At 42.5% G+C, this 16,334-nt stretch overlaps 1 protein-coding gene across 8 annotated transcripts in view; it reads right to left on the reverse strand.

Annotated features, from left to right (window-relative positions):
• Positions 1-16,334, reverse strand: part of r3hdm2 (R3H domain containing 2) — a 294,373-nt gene that overhangs the window by 129,508 nt on the left and 148,531 nt on the right. For all 8 annotated transcript variants that reach the window (XM_073071109.1, XM_073071106.1, XM_073071107.1 and 5 more), the window contains 2 exons: positions 14,213-14,353; positions 12,528-12,636 (listed from right to left, as the gene is read on the reverse strand). In XM_073071109.1, the coding sequence (XP_072927210.1) occupies positions 12,528-12,636; positions 14,213-14,353 (250 nt within the window). The remainder of the gene's footprint in view (positions 1-12,527; positions 12,637-14,212; positions 14,354-16,334) is intronic.

The following is a 16,334-nucleotide window of genomic DNA, read 5'->3' on the forward strand; positions in this document are numbered from 1 at the left end:
ATCTATCCTATCTAGATATGTCCTATCTCTCACACCTTCAGCCTCCCGAACGATCTGGAGTTCATCCAGTTCCACCTCCATCTCCTTAAAGTGGATTATAAGAAGCTGCATCTGGATGCACTTCTCGCAGTTGTAGTCATCAAGGATGCTACAGGTCTCCCTGCCTTCCCACGTCCTACAAGAGGAGCATTCAACTATCCTGCCTGGCATTTCTACTGTCCTAACTAAGCAGATATAACGAAGGGATGGAAAAAAAACACTTTACCTAGAGCTTTTCTTTTCTTTGATTTCTCTTTGCTGAAGCTTTGAAGTGCTAAAGCCTCAAGATCACCACTCTTACTCTGTCCACTCAGACTATGGCTGCTGCAATGATGGCTGCTGTGCTTGCCCCTGCCTTCCTTTAATTTCCTCTTGCTAATCAATCCCAAACACGGATTGGTCACTGGTCAGAACTCAATTACGCTGCCGCAATCAACCGCTGCCTTTTTCTACTCATGCAGTGGACCTGAGTGAAATCCCCTCCTCTCAAACTTCTGATGTCTGGATTGGTCGCTGGTCAGAGCTCTTCTAGAGTCTAGAGGAACTGACCTCATGTCATTCAAGTCCTGTCTGTACAAGCATTGTAAGCACATCTTGACAATAATTTTTATTCCATTCAGCACTGTCACCTATGGATTTCAAGAACTATCCTTCGTTGTTCCTTCTTCCTCAATTACATGCTGATGACACCCAGCTCTCATCAATTCCTTTAACTTTGTTCATAATGTCAGACTGCCTGTGTTGATACCTGAAAATGTGTTCTAACCATCATAATTGATATGTTGTTTCACTTAAGGGCTCAGGATGCATTCCTAAAAATGAGAGCATTAATGGAATCAGTGTTAAGTGAAATTAACACAGCACTCTACAGAGACATCCATATGCTTTACTGACAGCACTTTTGTGCCAGCAGCATGGTGTGAACTCACCTTCCTTGCCCTCTGCGGTGACAATGTCAACAGTGGCACAACATATTCATGCAATCATGAAGGCAGCATGCCAATGGCTGTACTTCATTAGGAATTTGAGATTTGCTATGTCACTAAAAACTGTAGCAAATTTTTATAGATCTACCATGGTGAGTATTATGACTCATTGTACCATTGTCTAGTATAGAGGCTCCAATGTACAGGATCTCAAGAGGCTGCAAAGTGTTGTAGACCTAGCCAGCTCCATCGTAGGCACAAGCCCCACTTACCGTCGAGGACATTCTCAAAAGGTGATGCTGCAAGCCACCGGCATCCATCATTCAGGACCCTGATCATCCAGGACATGCCCTCTTCTCATTATTACCATTAGGGAGGAGCTACAGGAACCTGAAGCCCCACACTGATGTTTTAGGAACAGCTTCTTCCCCTGCACCATCCTATTTCTGAATGGTACATGAACCTCCGAAAACCACCTCACTATTCCTCTTTTGCACTATATTTCTTATTGTAACTTAATTTTTTTTAAGTCTTGCACTATACTACTGCAACAAAACAACAAATTTCACAACACTTCAGTGATAATAAACCTGATTATGATTTTATCACATCCAACAGCAGACGATGAGGGAGATTGCAAGATTCAGGCAGTCTATCCAACATGTGGAGCAGCTGCTTCCAGTCCCCACCAATGGCTACACTCTCAGTGCCAAACAAGCTGCAGTCCTCAGTTTGCATAGAAATGCCAAAGGGCTGTACTAATTTTGGCCAGCCTCACATCAATCCAAGAACAATTCATTTCTGTGGGAGTATTGGCTGAGAACAGAGGTTCACACTATATAACTGCCAGCATTCAGACTGGGGCCAAGAACATTTATTAATTACTCAGCAGGGTGGCATTAAATGGGGTATCAGTATACAGTTTTCCCCCAAGCCATACACTACTCATACGTTACTCATTCGCTTCTGTGACTCAGAAGAGAAGGGGGAAGAGGAACAATGTACTGCTAGGGGATTCGTTAGTTTGAGGAACCGTCAGGAGGTTCTGTGGGTGAGAACGAGGTTTCCAGATGGTACCAGAGTCCAGGACATCTCGGATCAAGTCCTCAGCATTCTTAAGTCGGAGAGTGAACAGCCAGAAGTTGTAGTCCATGTAGGTACCGATGACATGGGTAGGATGGGAGTTCAGGGAGTTGGATGTAGTTGGATTCAGAGAGCCAGTTGATGTAGTGTACCTGGACTTCCAGAAAGCTTTTGATAAAGTCCCACATAGGAGATTAGTGGGCAAAATTAGGGCACATAGTATTGGGGGCAGAGTACTGACATGGATTGAAAATTGGCTAGCTGACAGGAAACAAAGAGTAGTGATTAACGGGTCCCTTTCGGAATGGCAGGCTGTGACCACTGGGGTACCGCAAGGTTCGGTGCTGGGACTGCAGCGGTTTACAATATACATTAATGATTTAGATGAAGGGATTAAAAGCAACATTAGCAAATTTGCTGATGACACAAAGCTGGGTGGCAGTGTGAAATCTCAGGAGGATGGTATGAGAATGCAGGGTGACTTGGACAGGTTGGGTGAGTGGGCAAATGTATGGCAGATGCAGTTTAATGTGGATAAATGTGAGGTTATCCACTTTGGTGGCAAGAACAGGAAGGCAGATTACTATCTAAATGGAGTCAAGTTAGGAAAAGGGGAAGTACAACGAGATCTAGGTGTTCTTGTACATCAGTCAATGAAAGTAAGCATGCAGGTACAGCAGGCAGTGAAGAAAGCTAATGGCATGCTGGCCTTTATAACAAGAGGAATTGAGTATAGGAGTAAAGAGGTCCTTCTGCAGCTGTACAGGGCCCTGGTGAGAACCCACCTGGAGTACTGTGTTCAGTTTTGGTCTCCAAATTTGAGGAAGGACATTCTTGCTATTGAGGGAGTGCAGCATAGGTTCACAAGGTTAATTCCCGGAATGGCAGGACTGTCATATGTTGAAAGATTGGAGTGACTGGGCTTGTATACACTGGAATTTAGAAGGATGAGAGGGGATCTGATTGAAACATATAAGATTATTAAGGGATTGGACACACTGGAGGCAGGAAGCATGTTTCCGCTGATGGGTGAGTCCAGAACTAGAGGCCACAGTTTAAGAATAAGGGGTAGGTCATTTAGAACAGAGAAGCGGAAAAACTTTTTCACCCAGAGAGTGGTGGATATGTGGAATGCTCTGTTCCAGAAGGCAGTGGAGGCCAAGTCTCTGGATGCATTCAAGAGAGAGTTAGATAGAGCTCTTATAGATAGCGGGGTCAAGGGATATGGGGAGAGGGCAGGAACGGGGTACTGATTGTGTATGATCAGCCATAATCACAGTGAATGGCAGTGCTGGCTAGAAGGGCCGAATGGCCTACTCCTGCACCTACTGTCTATTGTCTATTGGGTGCAGGACCTCCAGGGTTCTGATCTCAGGACTGCTACCATGCCACGTGCTAGTGAGGCTACAACTAGGAAGATTATACAGTTTAGTACGTGGCTTAGGAGTTGGTGTAGGAGGGAGGGCATAAGATTTTCGGATCATTGGGCTCTCTTCCAGGGAAGGTGGGACTTACACAGAAGGGATGGCTTGCACTTGAACTGGAGGCAGACTAATATCCTAGCGGAAAGGTTTGTTAATGCTGCACGGTGGGATTTAAGCCAGAATTACAGAGAGATGGGAACCAGAGTGCCAGAGCAGTTAGTGGAGAGGTTGTGGAGACAGATGTTGGTAAGACCTCAGACAAAGTCAAGAATCAAAAGGTTGAACATGGTGCGACTAGTGTCCTGAGCTGCGTGTATTTCAATGCAAGTAATATCGTAGGAAAAGCGGATATAGTGCTGAAGATAAGGTAGCTGGTTTACAAAGAGAGGCAATGTGTATTGAGGAGAGGCTGTTGACAGGGCAAAGTTGCAGTCCAAGAGGAATGGTTGCAACGTAACACGCAGACAAAATCGAAAAGGATGAATACAGGACTGAAGGTGTTATACTTGGACGCATGCAGTATACAGAATAAGTTAAATGAACTTGCAGCACAGTTGCAGATTGGCAGGTATGATGTTATAGTCATGACTGAATCATGGCTGAAAGTAGTTTATAGCTGGGAGCTTAACATCCAAGGATGCACATTGTATCAAAAGGACAGGCAAGAAGGCAGAGGGGGAGGCACTGCTCAGTTGGTAAAAAATTAAATCAAATCATTCAAAAAAGGTGACATGGAGTCGTAAGTTACTGAATCATTGTGGATGGGGTAAAGAGACCCTGATGGGAGTTGTAAGCAGACCCCCAAACATTAGTAAGGATCTGCCTACAAATTACAAGGGATCAAAATTACATGCTAAAAGGTAAAAGTTACAATAGTCATGGGGGACTTCAATATGTAGGTAGATTGGGAAAATCAGGTTGGTGCTGGATTTCAAGAGGGGGAATTTTTAGAGTGCCTACAAGGTGGCTTTTTAAAGCAGCTCGTAGTTGAGCTCACTGGAGGATCAGCCGTTCTGGATTGGGTGTTGTGCAATGAACCGGAATTGATTAGAGAGCCTAAGGTAAAAGAATCCTTCAGGGCAAGTGATCATAACATGATCACATTCACCCTGAAATTTGAGAAGGAAAAGCTAAAGTCAGTTATATCAGTACTACAGTTGAGTAAAGCTAATTACAGAGGCATGAGAGAGGAGTTAGCCAAAATTGATTGGAAAAGAACACCAGCAGGGATGATGGCAGAACAGCAATGGCTGGAATTTCTGGAAACAATTTGGAAGGCACAAGATATATACATCCAAAAGAGGAAGTATTTTAAAGGAAAGATGACACAACTGTGGCTAACAAGAGAAGTCAAAGCCAATATAAAAGCCAAAGAGAGGGTACTTAATAGTGGGAAGTCAGAGGATTGGGAAGCTTTTAAACACCAATAGAAGGCAACTAAAAAAGTCACTAATGTAAAGATGGAATACAAAATTAAGCTAGCCAATACTATTAAAGAGGAGACCAGATATTTCTTCAGATACATATAGTGTAAAAGAGGCAAGAATGGATATCGGACCGCTGGAAAACGATGCTGGAGAGGTAATAGTGCGGGACAACAAGATAGCAGATGAACTGAATGAGAATTTTGTATCGATATTCACTGTGGAAGACACTAGCTATACAGTAGAAGGTCCATGTATCAGGGGTCTCGAAGTGTGTGAAATTACCACAACCAGAGAGAAGGTTCTTGGGAAATGAAAGATCTGAAGGTAGAAAAGTCACCTGGACTGGACTGTGTACACCCCAGGGTTCTGAAAGAGGTGGATTAAGAGATTGTGGAGACATTAGTAATGATTTTTCAAGAATCAAGATGAGGTCTCAGGGTACTTGGAGGCACATGATAAAATATGCCGTAGTCAGCATGGTTTCCGCAAGGGAAAATCTTGCCTAACAAAAATATTTTGGAATTCTTAGATGAAATAACAAGCAAGATAGACAAAAGAGAATTGGTCGATGTTGTGTACTTGGATTTTCAGAAGGCCTTTGACAAGGTGCCACATGAGGCCGCTTTACAAGCTACAAGCTCATGGTATTACAGGAAATATTCTAACATGGATAAAGTAGTGGTTGATTGGCAGAAGGCAAAGAATAGCAATAAAGGGAGCCTTTTCTGGTTGGCTGCCAGTGACTAGTGGTGTTCCACAGGGGTTTGTGTTGGGACCGATTCTTTTTACGTGAAATGGCAATGATTTGGATGATGGAATTGATGTTTTTGTTCCAAAGTTTGCAGAAAATATGAAGATAAGTGAAGAGGCAGATGGTTTTGAGGAAGTGGAGAAGCTACAAAAGGACTTAGATCAGGAGAACGTTGAAAGAAATGGCAGATGGCACAGTGTCGAGAAGTGTATGGTCATGCACTTTGGTAGAAGAAATGAAAGGGTTGGCTATTTTCTAAATGGAGAGAAAATACAAAAAAAAATCTGACGTGCAAAGGGACTTGGGAATTCCTGTGCAGGATTTCCTAAAGGTTAATTTGCAGGTTGAGTCGGTGGTGAAGCCGGTAAACACAATATTAGCATTCATTTTAAGAATAGAATATAAAAGCAAGAATGTCATGTTGAAACTTTATAAAACACTAACGAGGGCCTCACTTGGAGTACTGTGAGCAGTTTTGGGTCCCTTGGATGTACTGAAACTGGGGAGGTTTCAAAGGAGAATCACAAAAATTATTCCAGGATTGAATGGCTCATGATATGAAGAGCGTTTGAAGGCTCTGGTCCTACATTCACTGGAATTCAGAAGAATGGGGTAGGGGAGGGGGGAACCTTATTGAAACCTATTGAATGGTGAAAGCCCTTGATAGAGGGGATGTGGAGAAGATGTTTCCTATGGTGGGAGAGTCTTAGACCAGAGGACACAGCCTCAGAATAGAGGGGCGTCCTTATAAAATGGAGATGAGGAGAAATTTCTTTAGCCAGAGAGTGGTGAATCAGTGGAATTCTTTGCCACAGGCACCTGTGGAGGGCAAGTATTTATGCATGTTACATTTAAGGCAGAGGTTGATAGATTTTTGATTGCTCAGGGCATGAAGGGATACAGGGAGATTGGGGCTGAGAGAAAAATTGGATCAGCCATGATGAAATGGTGGAGCAGACTCGATGGGTCAAATGGCCTCATTCTGCTCCTATATCTTATGGTATTATAACCAACTGCATTTCCTTTTGCCTGGAAAACTGTCTTTAAAACCCTCTCAATTCAAAAATAAGCTTCAACCTCCACCTTCTACCTATTACCATCATTTACTTGTATTGTCACATTTCTGTCCATGTCACTATCAAGTTTACTGTTTCTGAAACTCTTAACCTACACTATTGTCACTTGTAGGTTTGATTTCTCTATTATTCTGAATGCCAATCTGCTAATCGCTACAGCTGTACAAAAAGCAAAAGAACATGTCTTCAATATTCATTTGAAGAGGTTCGGTTAATGCCATTAATGAAGTTAACTTAAGACCAATAATAAAAAAGTTACTATAGTACACACTCAAAACATGATCCCTTTAAGTAGAAAATTCTGAAATAAAATCTGCAAATGAATACAACTGCAGGTGAAAAATACTAGATTAACATTTCAAGGAGTGTTTCATCAGATTCTTTGCATTTAGTGCATACTTGTTTTTTTACGTAAAAATTACTGTAGAAATTTCCTCTCAGGATTGGTCAGTGGTTTTTTTAGCTTTGCAGGATATGGTGACACTTATCTTTCAGCCATCATGTTACTGCCCTTTAAACATAAAAGACAGGGGTTCAGATAAGTGTAGTTGTAAGTGCAGGCATTCTGTATTGTTACGCCTGTGCCCAACTCTGAGGGGCCGAGGGGTGCAGAGTAGCCCCCTCCTTTTTGAGAATCGCAAGATCGCTATTAATTCAGGTCAGGAGACCCAGGAAATGAGAGAGAGACGTTTGGAATGTCTTGGCCCCTCGGCGATACAAAGCTACGGGAAACGGCCATTGTCTCTTGGAGACGGAATTGTGTATTGAGTACTATGCTTCGTGGAGGCCCTCAGGCAATGTGGGCTGGTTGGGGGATGGCATCATTCCACCCTGATTGACATCTGAGACCCCGTAAGTGGGGATAAGAGAGGGTCTGTGGGAACAGCCCCTCAGACGCACCAGAAGAAACGCTAGAAATCCTGTAACAGCGTAATAGCGAAAGCCGGTGGAAAGCCACGTGCGTCCTTTTCCATTTGCCTCGGAATTGGTGGGCCTTGCTACAGAAGAACGGCTTCAGCTAACAGCAAAGGAGAAATCAGCCCCAACGACTCTCGAAGGATTGACATCATAAAAGGAATGGGCAAGTTTTAATCCGTCTCTCTCTCCAACCTAAAGCTGCAGCTTGAATGAACTTGAGTGACTTTTATATTTCCATCGGACAATACATTATCCTCTAGACAACGATAGAGCTATTTCTTATTGATTATTATTATACCCGCGCTTTTAGATTTAGTATTGACAACGTATATTATCTGTATGTTTGCATCGATGTTATTTTTGTGTATTTTTATCAATAAATACTGTTAAAAATAGTACCATCAGACTTCAACGGACCTCTCTATCTTTGTGGTAAGTGACCCAGTTACGGGGGTACATAACAATTGGGGTTCTCGTCTCGGGATTTGACACCAAATTGGGAGGCCAGTGAATCGAGCTTGTAAGTCCAAACTTGGATCTGGTTACGCGGGTAGCCAGACGGGAAACCAGCAAAGATGGACGTGGGTGAATTTATAGAAAACCCGACTCTGGAGGCGCTAGAGGCGGCCACCAAATCAGACTTGATAAATGTGGCGAAGGGGTTCAACCTCGCAGAGGTGAGGTTGTCAATGAAAAAGCGGGAGGTGCAAAGGGCCATAACTCAGTATTATGTTGAGAAGAATGTGTTTGCAGCTGAGGTATTGGAAAATATCCCTGAAAAGGTACCAGCCAGTGGGATGGCTCAGTTAGAGTTGGAGAAATTAAGGTTGGAACATGAAATTAAAGTAAAGCAGCTGGAAGCAGCTGAAAAAGAGAGAGCAAGAGCCGAGAAGCAACAGGAGCATGAGCTCCAGCTAAAGGAGTTAGAGCAGGACAGGGCTGAGAAACAAAGGGAGCATGAAATTCAGTTAAAACAGCTGGAAGCAGCTGAAAAAGAAAAGGAAAGAGCTGAAAAGGAGAGGGAGGCAGAGAAACAGAGGAAACATGACTTGGAGATGGAGAAGTTAAGGCAAGAGCGAAGCGATCAAGGGTCAGACTGAGAGGAGCGGTTTAATGTTAGTCGGGAGTTGAGGTTAGTACCTCCGTTCCAGGAGACGGATGTTGATAGTTATTTCTTGCTTTTTGAAAAGGTGGCAGTGAATCAGAAGTGGCCCAAAGAGCAGTGGGTGGCGTTGTTACAAAGTGTGTTAAAAGGGAAGGCACAACGAGCATATGCGGCGTTGTCCATGGAGGAGGGAGAAGCGGAGAATTATGCCGAAGTAAAGGAGGCCATTCTCCGGATTTACGAATTGGTACCTGAGGCGTATAGACAAAAGTTCAGAAATTTAAAGAAAGGGTGGAATCAGACGTATACCGAGTTTGCCTATGAGAAGGGTGTGCTCTTGGATCACTGGTGCACAGCAGAAATAGTGGGAGAGGATTTTTGGCGTCTCAGGGAGTTAATTCTGATTGAGGAATTTAAAAGTGGTGTTTCGGAGGATATCCGGATGTATTTGAATGAGAAGCCGAATAAGTCTATATCAGAATTTGCCAGGTTCGCAGATGAATATGCCCTAACCCACAAGACAAAGTTTTCCTCGAATAAAAGTTCCCAGAGAGACCGTGGGAACGATAGAGAAAGCCCGCCGGCTGAGGCAGAGGTCCCGCCGGGAGCTAGTGGTAAGGTTGGGGAGGAGAGGCAAGACGGCCAGAGGTTTCCAGGCTTGACCTGTTTTAATTGTGGAAAGGGGGGACATATTGCATCTAGGTGCTTTGCTCCGAGGAAGGAGACAGGAAAAGGGAAAGCAGCGGTCCCTATCGGATGTGCCGTGGTAATCAGTAAATCGACAAGAGATCCCCGGGTAGACAGAGTACGAGAAGGGTCTGAGACTTGTATGTCAAACGGAACCGTGTTTGTGAGGGAGGGAGACCCACCAGTTCCCGTGCGAATCTGGAGAGACACGGGCGCTGAACTGTCATTGATTAGCAGTAAGGTACTAGATTTTGGTCGCAAGACGGGAATGGTAGCTGTGAAAGGAATAGGAAAAGGGACGGAAATGGTACCCTTGCATAGGATCATTATGAATTGTGAGCTAGTCTCTGGACCAGTTGAAATGGGGGTGCGATCAGAATTCCCGAGAACTGACACGGACGTCCTTCTGGGTAATGATTTAGCCGGTGGTAAGGTTTGGGCAGCCATGACGCTGACAAGACAACCTGTGAGTGTTGAGGCTCCGCCCCTAGATCCAAAGATCTATCCCGCATGCGCGATCACTCGCAGCCTGTCGAGAAAGGCAGCTGAGAACGAGAGCAGTTTTAATCCGGCCGGTATCGAGTTGGCCGAGACATTTTTACCGACCCTGTACCACGAGGGTTTAGAGGGTGGTAAAACTAAGAGTAGTAAAGTGAAAGAGAGTAAGGGAGAGGAGGTAGACCTGCCCTTAGCGAGGAGAAAAGTTCTAGAGGCATGAAATAAAGATGAGAAACAGATAAAGCAGTTGAAAGGTCCAGGGTTGGACATGGATGATCTGTCTGGTTTGGCAGAACTGTTTGAAGAAGTGGAAACTTCTAAAGGTGTTCCCGATAATGAAATGAGGGCAGTCCTAGATGAAAAGGGTGCCTTTACTTTGAAGAAGTCTGCTGGGTTGGCAGATGAGGTTGTTTCAGCCCGCGGGGTTGAGTTTACTCCGGAAGGGAGTTGCCCAGAGAGTAGCTGGGAGGATCAGGGGGAATTTAGAATTTGGACCGGGTACGGGTATTGAAAGCCTGGAAGAGGCAAATGTCCCGTTTGTGTCTGTCCAAGATGTGGATGCACGTGGTACTGAACCTAGTAATGGAGCTCAGAAAAAGTCTGAGGTATTTGATTCAGTTGAAAAGGAATGCAATCCTTGTGGGTCAGATGGACTTGGTTCAGTGAAAAAAGGGTTAACCTTGGTAATAATGGGAAGTGAGAGTTCCCAGGTGTTTGTGCTCGAAGGTGTGGTAAAAGTCAGTGAGGAGATCAAAGGTGGTGGGGTGAATATTATTATCGAAGGAAAAGGGAACTGTGTAGTTCCCAAATTGAATGAAGAAAATTTAAAGGCTGGACTGATATCAGAAGCAGCAACCAGGCTACAGAGACAATGGCTCGATACCACAAAGCCTGTGAATCAATTACAGGTTGAGTTGGAAGGTAAAGGGGCCCCACACGCTATTGTTATTCCAGAGTGTGGTGTAAAAAGGCAGAATTTGAAATGCTGTTTGAATAAAGAGTTTAAACTGAAAACTAATAGCCTCAAGGGTCCTGCAGAGAAAACTAGCAACTTGCGTAAAATTAAAGAATTGGGTGGAAATTCGGGAAATGGTCTAAGTCTGGAACACATTTTTGATAAAATAACTCCAATGAAAGGAGCGGATGAAAGCCTATTTCGCCAGGGTGCACAAGCTCCCCACGTGGGAATTAACCGGAAAAGAGGCGAGGGTTAATGGGGACGCCATTTTTTTAAAACAGCAGAAGCCGGTTTTAAGGGATTTCGACAAAGCATGTGAATAATAAAGACAACCCCCATGGAAGCTTGCCTGTTAAGTTTGAAAGTAACATAAAGATTAGTATTTGCATGAACTTTTGTAGTATACCCGTAAGCTAAGATCACAACTCTTTAGTTTTTGTTTGCTAAAGAAAAATAAGAAAAAAAAAGGTGGTTATTAAATTGAAGTCTGATGCTACAAGACTTTAGTAAGGTACCAGATGTTAAGATATTAAAGGAAGTGACAATGTAATCGTTAACTGTTTGGATGCTGAATTGAATGTATAACTGTATTGCTCTGTAGTGAAAGAAAAAAACCTTTTGTATTGTGTTGGATTCCAAAATCCTGTAAGACTCTGTATTACTTCGTTTTTACCAATGGTAAAAACGCGTTGAAGAAAGGGGGTGTTACGCCTGTGCCCAACTCTGAGGGGCCAAGGGGTGCAGAGTAGCCCCCTCCTTTTTGAGAATTGCAAGATCGCTATTAATTCAGGTCAGGAGACCCAGGAAATGAGAGAGACGTTTGGAATGTCTTGGCCCCTCGGCGATACAAAGCTACGGGAAACGGCCATTGTCTCGTGGAGACGGAATTGTGTATTGAGTACTATGCTTCGTGGAGGCCCTCAGGCAATGTGGGCTGGTTGGGGGATGGCATCATTCCACCCTGATTGACATCTGAGACCCCGTAAGTGGGGATAAGAGAGGGTCTGTGGGAACAGCCCCTCAGACGCACCAGAAGAAACGCTAGAAATCCTGTAACAGCGTAATAGCGAAAGCCGGTGGAAAGCCACGTGCGTCCTTTTCCATTTGCCTCGGAATTGGTGGGCCTTGCCACAGAAGAACGGCTTTAGCTAACAGCAAAGGAGAAATCAGCCCCAACGACTCTCGAAGGATTGACATCATAAAAGGAATGGGCAAGTTTTAATCCGTCTCTCTCTCCAACCAAAAGCTGCAGCTTGAATGAACTTGAGTGACTTTTATATTTCCATCGGACAATACATTATCCTCTAGACAACGATAGAGCTATTTCTTATTGATTATTATTATACCCACGCTTTTAGATTTAGTATTGACGACGTATATCATCTGTATGTTTGCATCGATGTTATTTTTGTGTATTTTTATCAATAAATACTGTTAAAAATAGTACCATCAGACTTCAACGGACCTCTCTATCTTTGCTGGTAGGTGACCCAGTTACGGGGTTCACCAGGTTCAAAATGTCTGAGATAAATGAATTAGATCAATTGCACCACCATTTCACTTTGATGGAAGTGAGTGCTGCCCTTTTTCTTTAATCTTTTCTATAAATGAATGCTACACCATGCATGAACTCACCTGGTTGTCATCCTTGTCTAGACTTGTGTCATCTCTTTTCAAGATAAATCTCTTTTGAAAATCCATACTCTTCTCATCTTTTATATGGTCTGAAAACCTCTGCTCTGGTCTACATTGAAGAAAAAGAAAATCCTTAAATAATGAACTTTCATTTTAACACTGAAAAGCTCAGTCTGATTATGTTCTTCTTCCTAGGTACTGTCTCTGGCTGATAAAATGTAATTCTGGCATCTTGTGGTACTACATTTGCAACCCCAACCTGGCTTAATGGGTTGAATGTCCTACTGTTTCTACATTTAATCAGAAAGACCATATTCACATGACACCACTAAATGCTGCCCCTAATTAACCCCCACAAAATGCTGGAGGAACTCAGCAGGCCAGGCAGCATCAATGGGGAAAAAAAAGTACCATTGACATTTCAGGCCAAGACCCTTCCTTTTTTCCACAGATGCTGCCTGGTCTGCTGAGTTCCTCCAGTATTTTGTGTGTGTTGCTTAGATTTTCAGCAGCTGCAGATTTTCTCTTGTCCCTAATTAACCCCACCTCCCTCATCTATAGTATGCTGTTATTACTAAAAGTAATTATTCCATTGCTTCCTTAATTGGTCTCCCATCCCTTGGCTTCTAAACTTCAGCTCATTCAAAATTTCACTCCCTTTTCCCCATCTCACACAAGGTCCCACTTATTTTCATCAATGTCATAGCACTCGGACCTGGAGGTGATTCAATGCTGCAGAATGGAGGTGATGCAAAGTCAAGGAAGTGGGGCCCAAGCCTAGGTCAGAGAGTGTATTGAAGCAGTAGGGGCTGGATCCGAGAGCAAGGAATGGTCTGAGGTTTGGATGATTCAAGCCTCATTTTTTCAAGATTAAAAAAGTCAGGGTGTTGTGGATGGACTGGTTCAGCTTGGTGCTCTGAACTGAGGCTGCAGCCTGCAACTAAGGGATCCTTAATCAGCTGCAGTGATGACTGGCTTTGTGGGTGTTGCCTCACTTTCGTGAACTTCAGTTCTGAACGTTACTGGCTTACTTTTATTTGCACGATTTGTTTTTTTTCTGCACGTTTCACCAAAATGCTGTTACCAAAGAGGCTGGAAATTGGGAATCTCTGGATAGGTTATTACAGGAAGGAGAACAAGACAACTGGTTCAGGTCTACTGGTTAATAAGTTATATCATGGGTTTCTATTTTCACAATTCCTCACAACAAAGGCAGACAAACAGATGTGGAAATCCTCTTTAAAAAATGCACCTTTTAAGCCAATGATTGAAAGTGTAAAATCAGGAGGAATGTGAACTAGTTACAAAGATTGGAGCACAGCATGTACAAGAGCTCCCAAAGTGGCTGTAACTCTGTCAAAGTAGAAGAAAGGGCTGAATATAGGAGTGGCTAATGGAAAATGTGTTGAACTGCATCTGCCCAAGATAAACAGAGCATTTAAGTTGCTATGACTGGCAACTTTGAAATTGGCATTAAAACAAAGTGTTAGGGAATGCCTTCTTTTGGACGATGTAAGCAAATGGCCATTTTTGTGCGGATGTTTAAAATGACAGAAATTGTGATATTATTAGATCAATAATAAAAAAGGGGCTTGGGAATAGTCAACTTATTAGTCTAATCACATCTATCAGGATTTCACTAAGAAACAGCATACTAAATAAATAACAACTTATATTATACTTACATTCTTGTATTTATTGTTTTATTGATTATAACAGCTTTCCCAGTTTGGTCAACATTGTGATCCATTCCAAAGTATGCAGCTACCCTGTGTAACAGCATTCTGTGATAGGAAGTCATCTGAGGAAATTTCTTGTATTGATTACTAAAAATAACAGAATCATGAAAAGTTAGTTATGAAGTTGCACCAGAAACTTTCCTTACTTAGATAGTAGACTTTTAACAAAAGAGTAAAAAGGAAAACAATTTACATAAATTTTTAACCAATGAAGGGTTTTGAGATACAGCTTCTTCAGAGATGTCATTCTGTGAATGATATACTATCTGTTGTAAAAGTAGAAGGAATGCAGGGTTATGGGCTGAGTGCAAGTCGGTGGGACTAGGTGAGAGTAAGCGTTCGGCACGGACTAGATGGGCCGAGATGGCCTGTTTCTATGCTGTAATTGTTATATGGTTACATGGTACTATGATATTATTCCAAAACACCATATTCCTACTTTATTCACTAGCAAACCAGACCAAATGAAAATATTTTTAAAACTGCAGATACTGGAAATCTGAATTTAAAAACAGAAAATGTTGAAAAATTCAGGCCAAAGAAAAAAGGGTCTTTGATCTAAAAGGTCAATTGCTTTTCTTTCTACAGATGCTGCCTGACATGCTGAATATTTCCAGTATTTTATTTCAACTGGTAATTTATCTAGTTAACTTATGCAAGAGTTTTGTTGTACGAACTAGCTACCAAATTGATCATGGATTAAAAGTGGCTAGATTCAAAAAGTAATTAATTGGACCTGAATGCCAACAAATTGATTACATAGCACTTTTTTTCCCTCAGCACCATATGAACTAAAATCAATGTTAGCTAGAGTAAATTTGCTAACGATCAATCCAGGGGAAAAACTGCATCAATCACTGAGGTGAACTGGGCAGTGGATCAGGATCCATGCTACTTGGCTGACAATTTTTTAACATCTGGCTTGCACCCAATGACATTAATAGACTAGCTCTGCTCATTTGAGCTCCCAGATCCAGTAAAACACTGATGTTAAACAGCCACAAAAAACAAGTCATTGAGTTCACAATTCAGGGATGACGAAAAGGGCCACTCAGTTTACAATGGGATACAACACAAAGCAATTCTAAAGTTCACTGGAAACTGTGAGAGACCTCCCAACATGTTCAAATGTACAAGAATTTAACTATTGAGGAACTCAAACTCACTTATGATCTTATGGGTGACACTGGTGCATCTGCCCAAAAGGGAGGACTTTTTAGTCCAGCTTCCTGGCAGCTACTGCTTCAATGGAAAATATGCTGCACATAACCATTTTTTTAATGAGCATATATAGACCACCCTCATGTGGGGCATGTGTTGGGCTATGTCTGTGTAGTAAGGGTTATGTAGGGGAGGTGGGAGTGGGCTAGTGATAGAAAAGGACAGGAGAGAAAACAAAAAATAAGAGAATAAATCTCATTATTTAACTTTTAGATAGTAATTCTTATCAGCTTCACATCATCAATGGTTGTCCTTATGTAGCACTTCTCCACTGCACATGTTCACCTCCTTTGCATGCACTTTATTCACTAGTACTTCAATGTCTTTCTCAGAGAACTCTGGTGCTCTCTCCGCTCTGTCAGCCATAAAGTGCTTTTCCACTATCCTGATCACCCCTCAAAAACCTTTCACCCTTTTGGCATGTACTCAAAGCATGGTTGCACGTACCGCTGCTACCTTTAAAATGGCAATAAATTAGCAATAAGTTCTCCTCTTTTGAGAACTACACTGGTTAGGAGTTAAATTGTTTTTGAGTGAAAACCATACTATTACATACTTACTTGCAGCAAGTTTTACAATATTTTGAGGGCAATGGCAGTACGTGCAACAATGCTTTAAGTATGTCAAAAGGGGTGAAAGGTTTTTGGGATGTGTTAAGGTGCAATACAAATCCTAGCCCTTCTTCCACCCCCCCCCCCCCAAAGCTATTCTTTGCTCCGTTATCAAGTCTGATTATTATTGTTAAAAGAAAATAATAGAAGCAAAAAAATGACAGGGATTCTCAGCAAGTCTGGCAGCATTTGTGGAGAAAGAACTAGAGTTAACATTTCAATTGATGACCATTCAT

The sequence above is a fragment of the Hemitrygon akajei genome, chromosome 18 (genome assembly GCF_048418815.1).
Source record: "Hemitrygon akajei chromosome 18, sHemAka1.3, whole genome shotgun sequence".
In the NCBI taxonomy this organism is placed as follows: Eukaryota; Metazoa; Chordata; class Chondrichthyes; order Myliobatiformes; family Dasyatidae; genus Hemitrygon; species Hemitrygon akajei.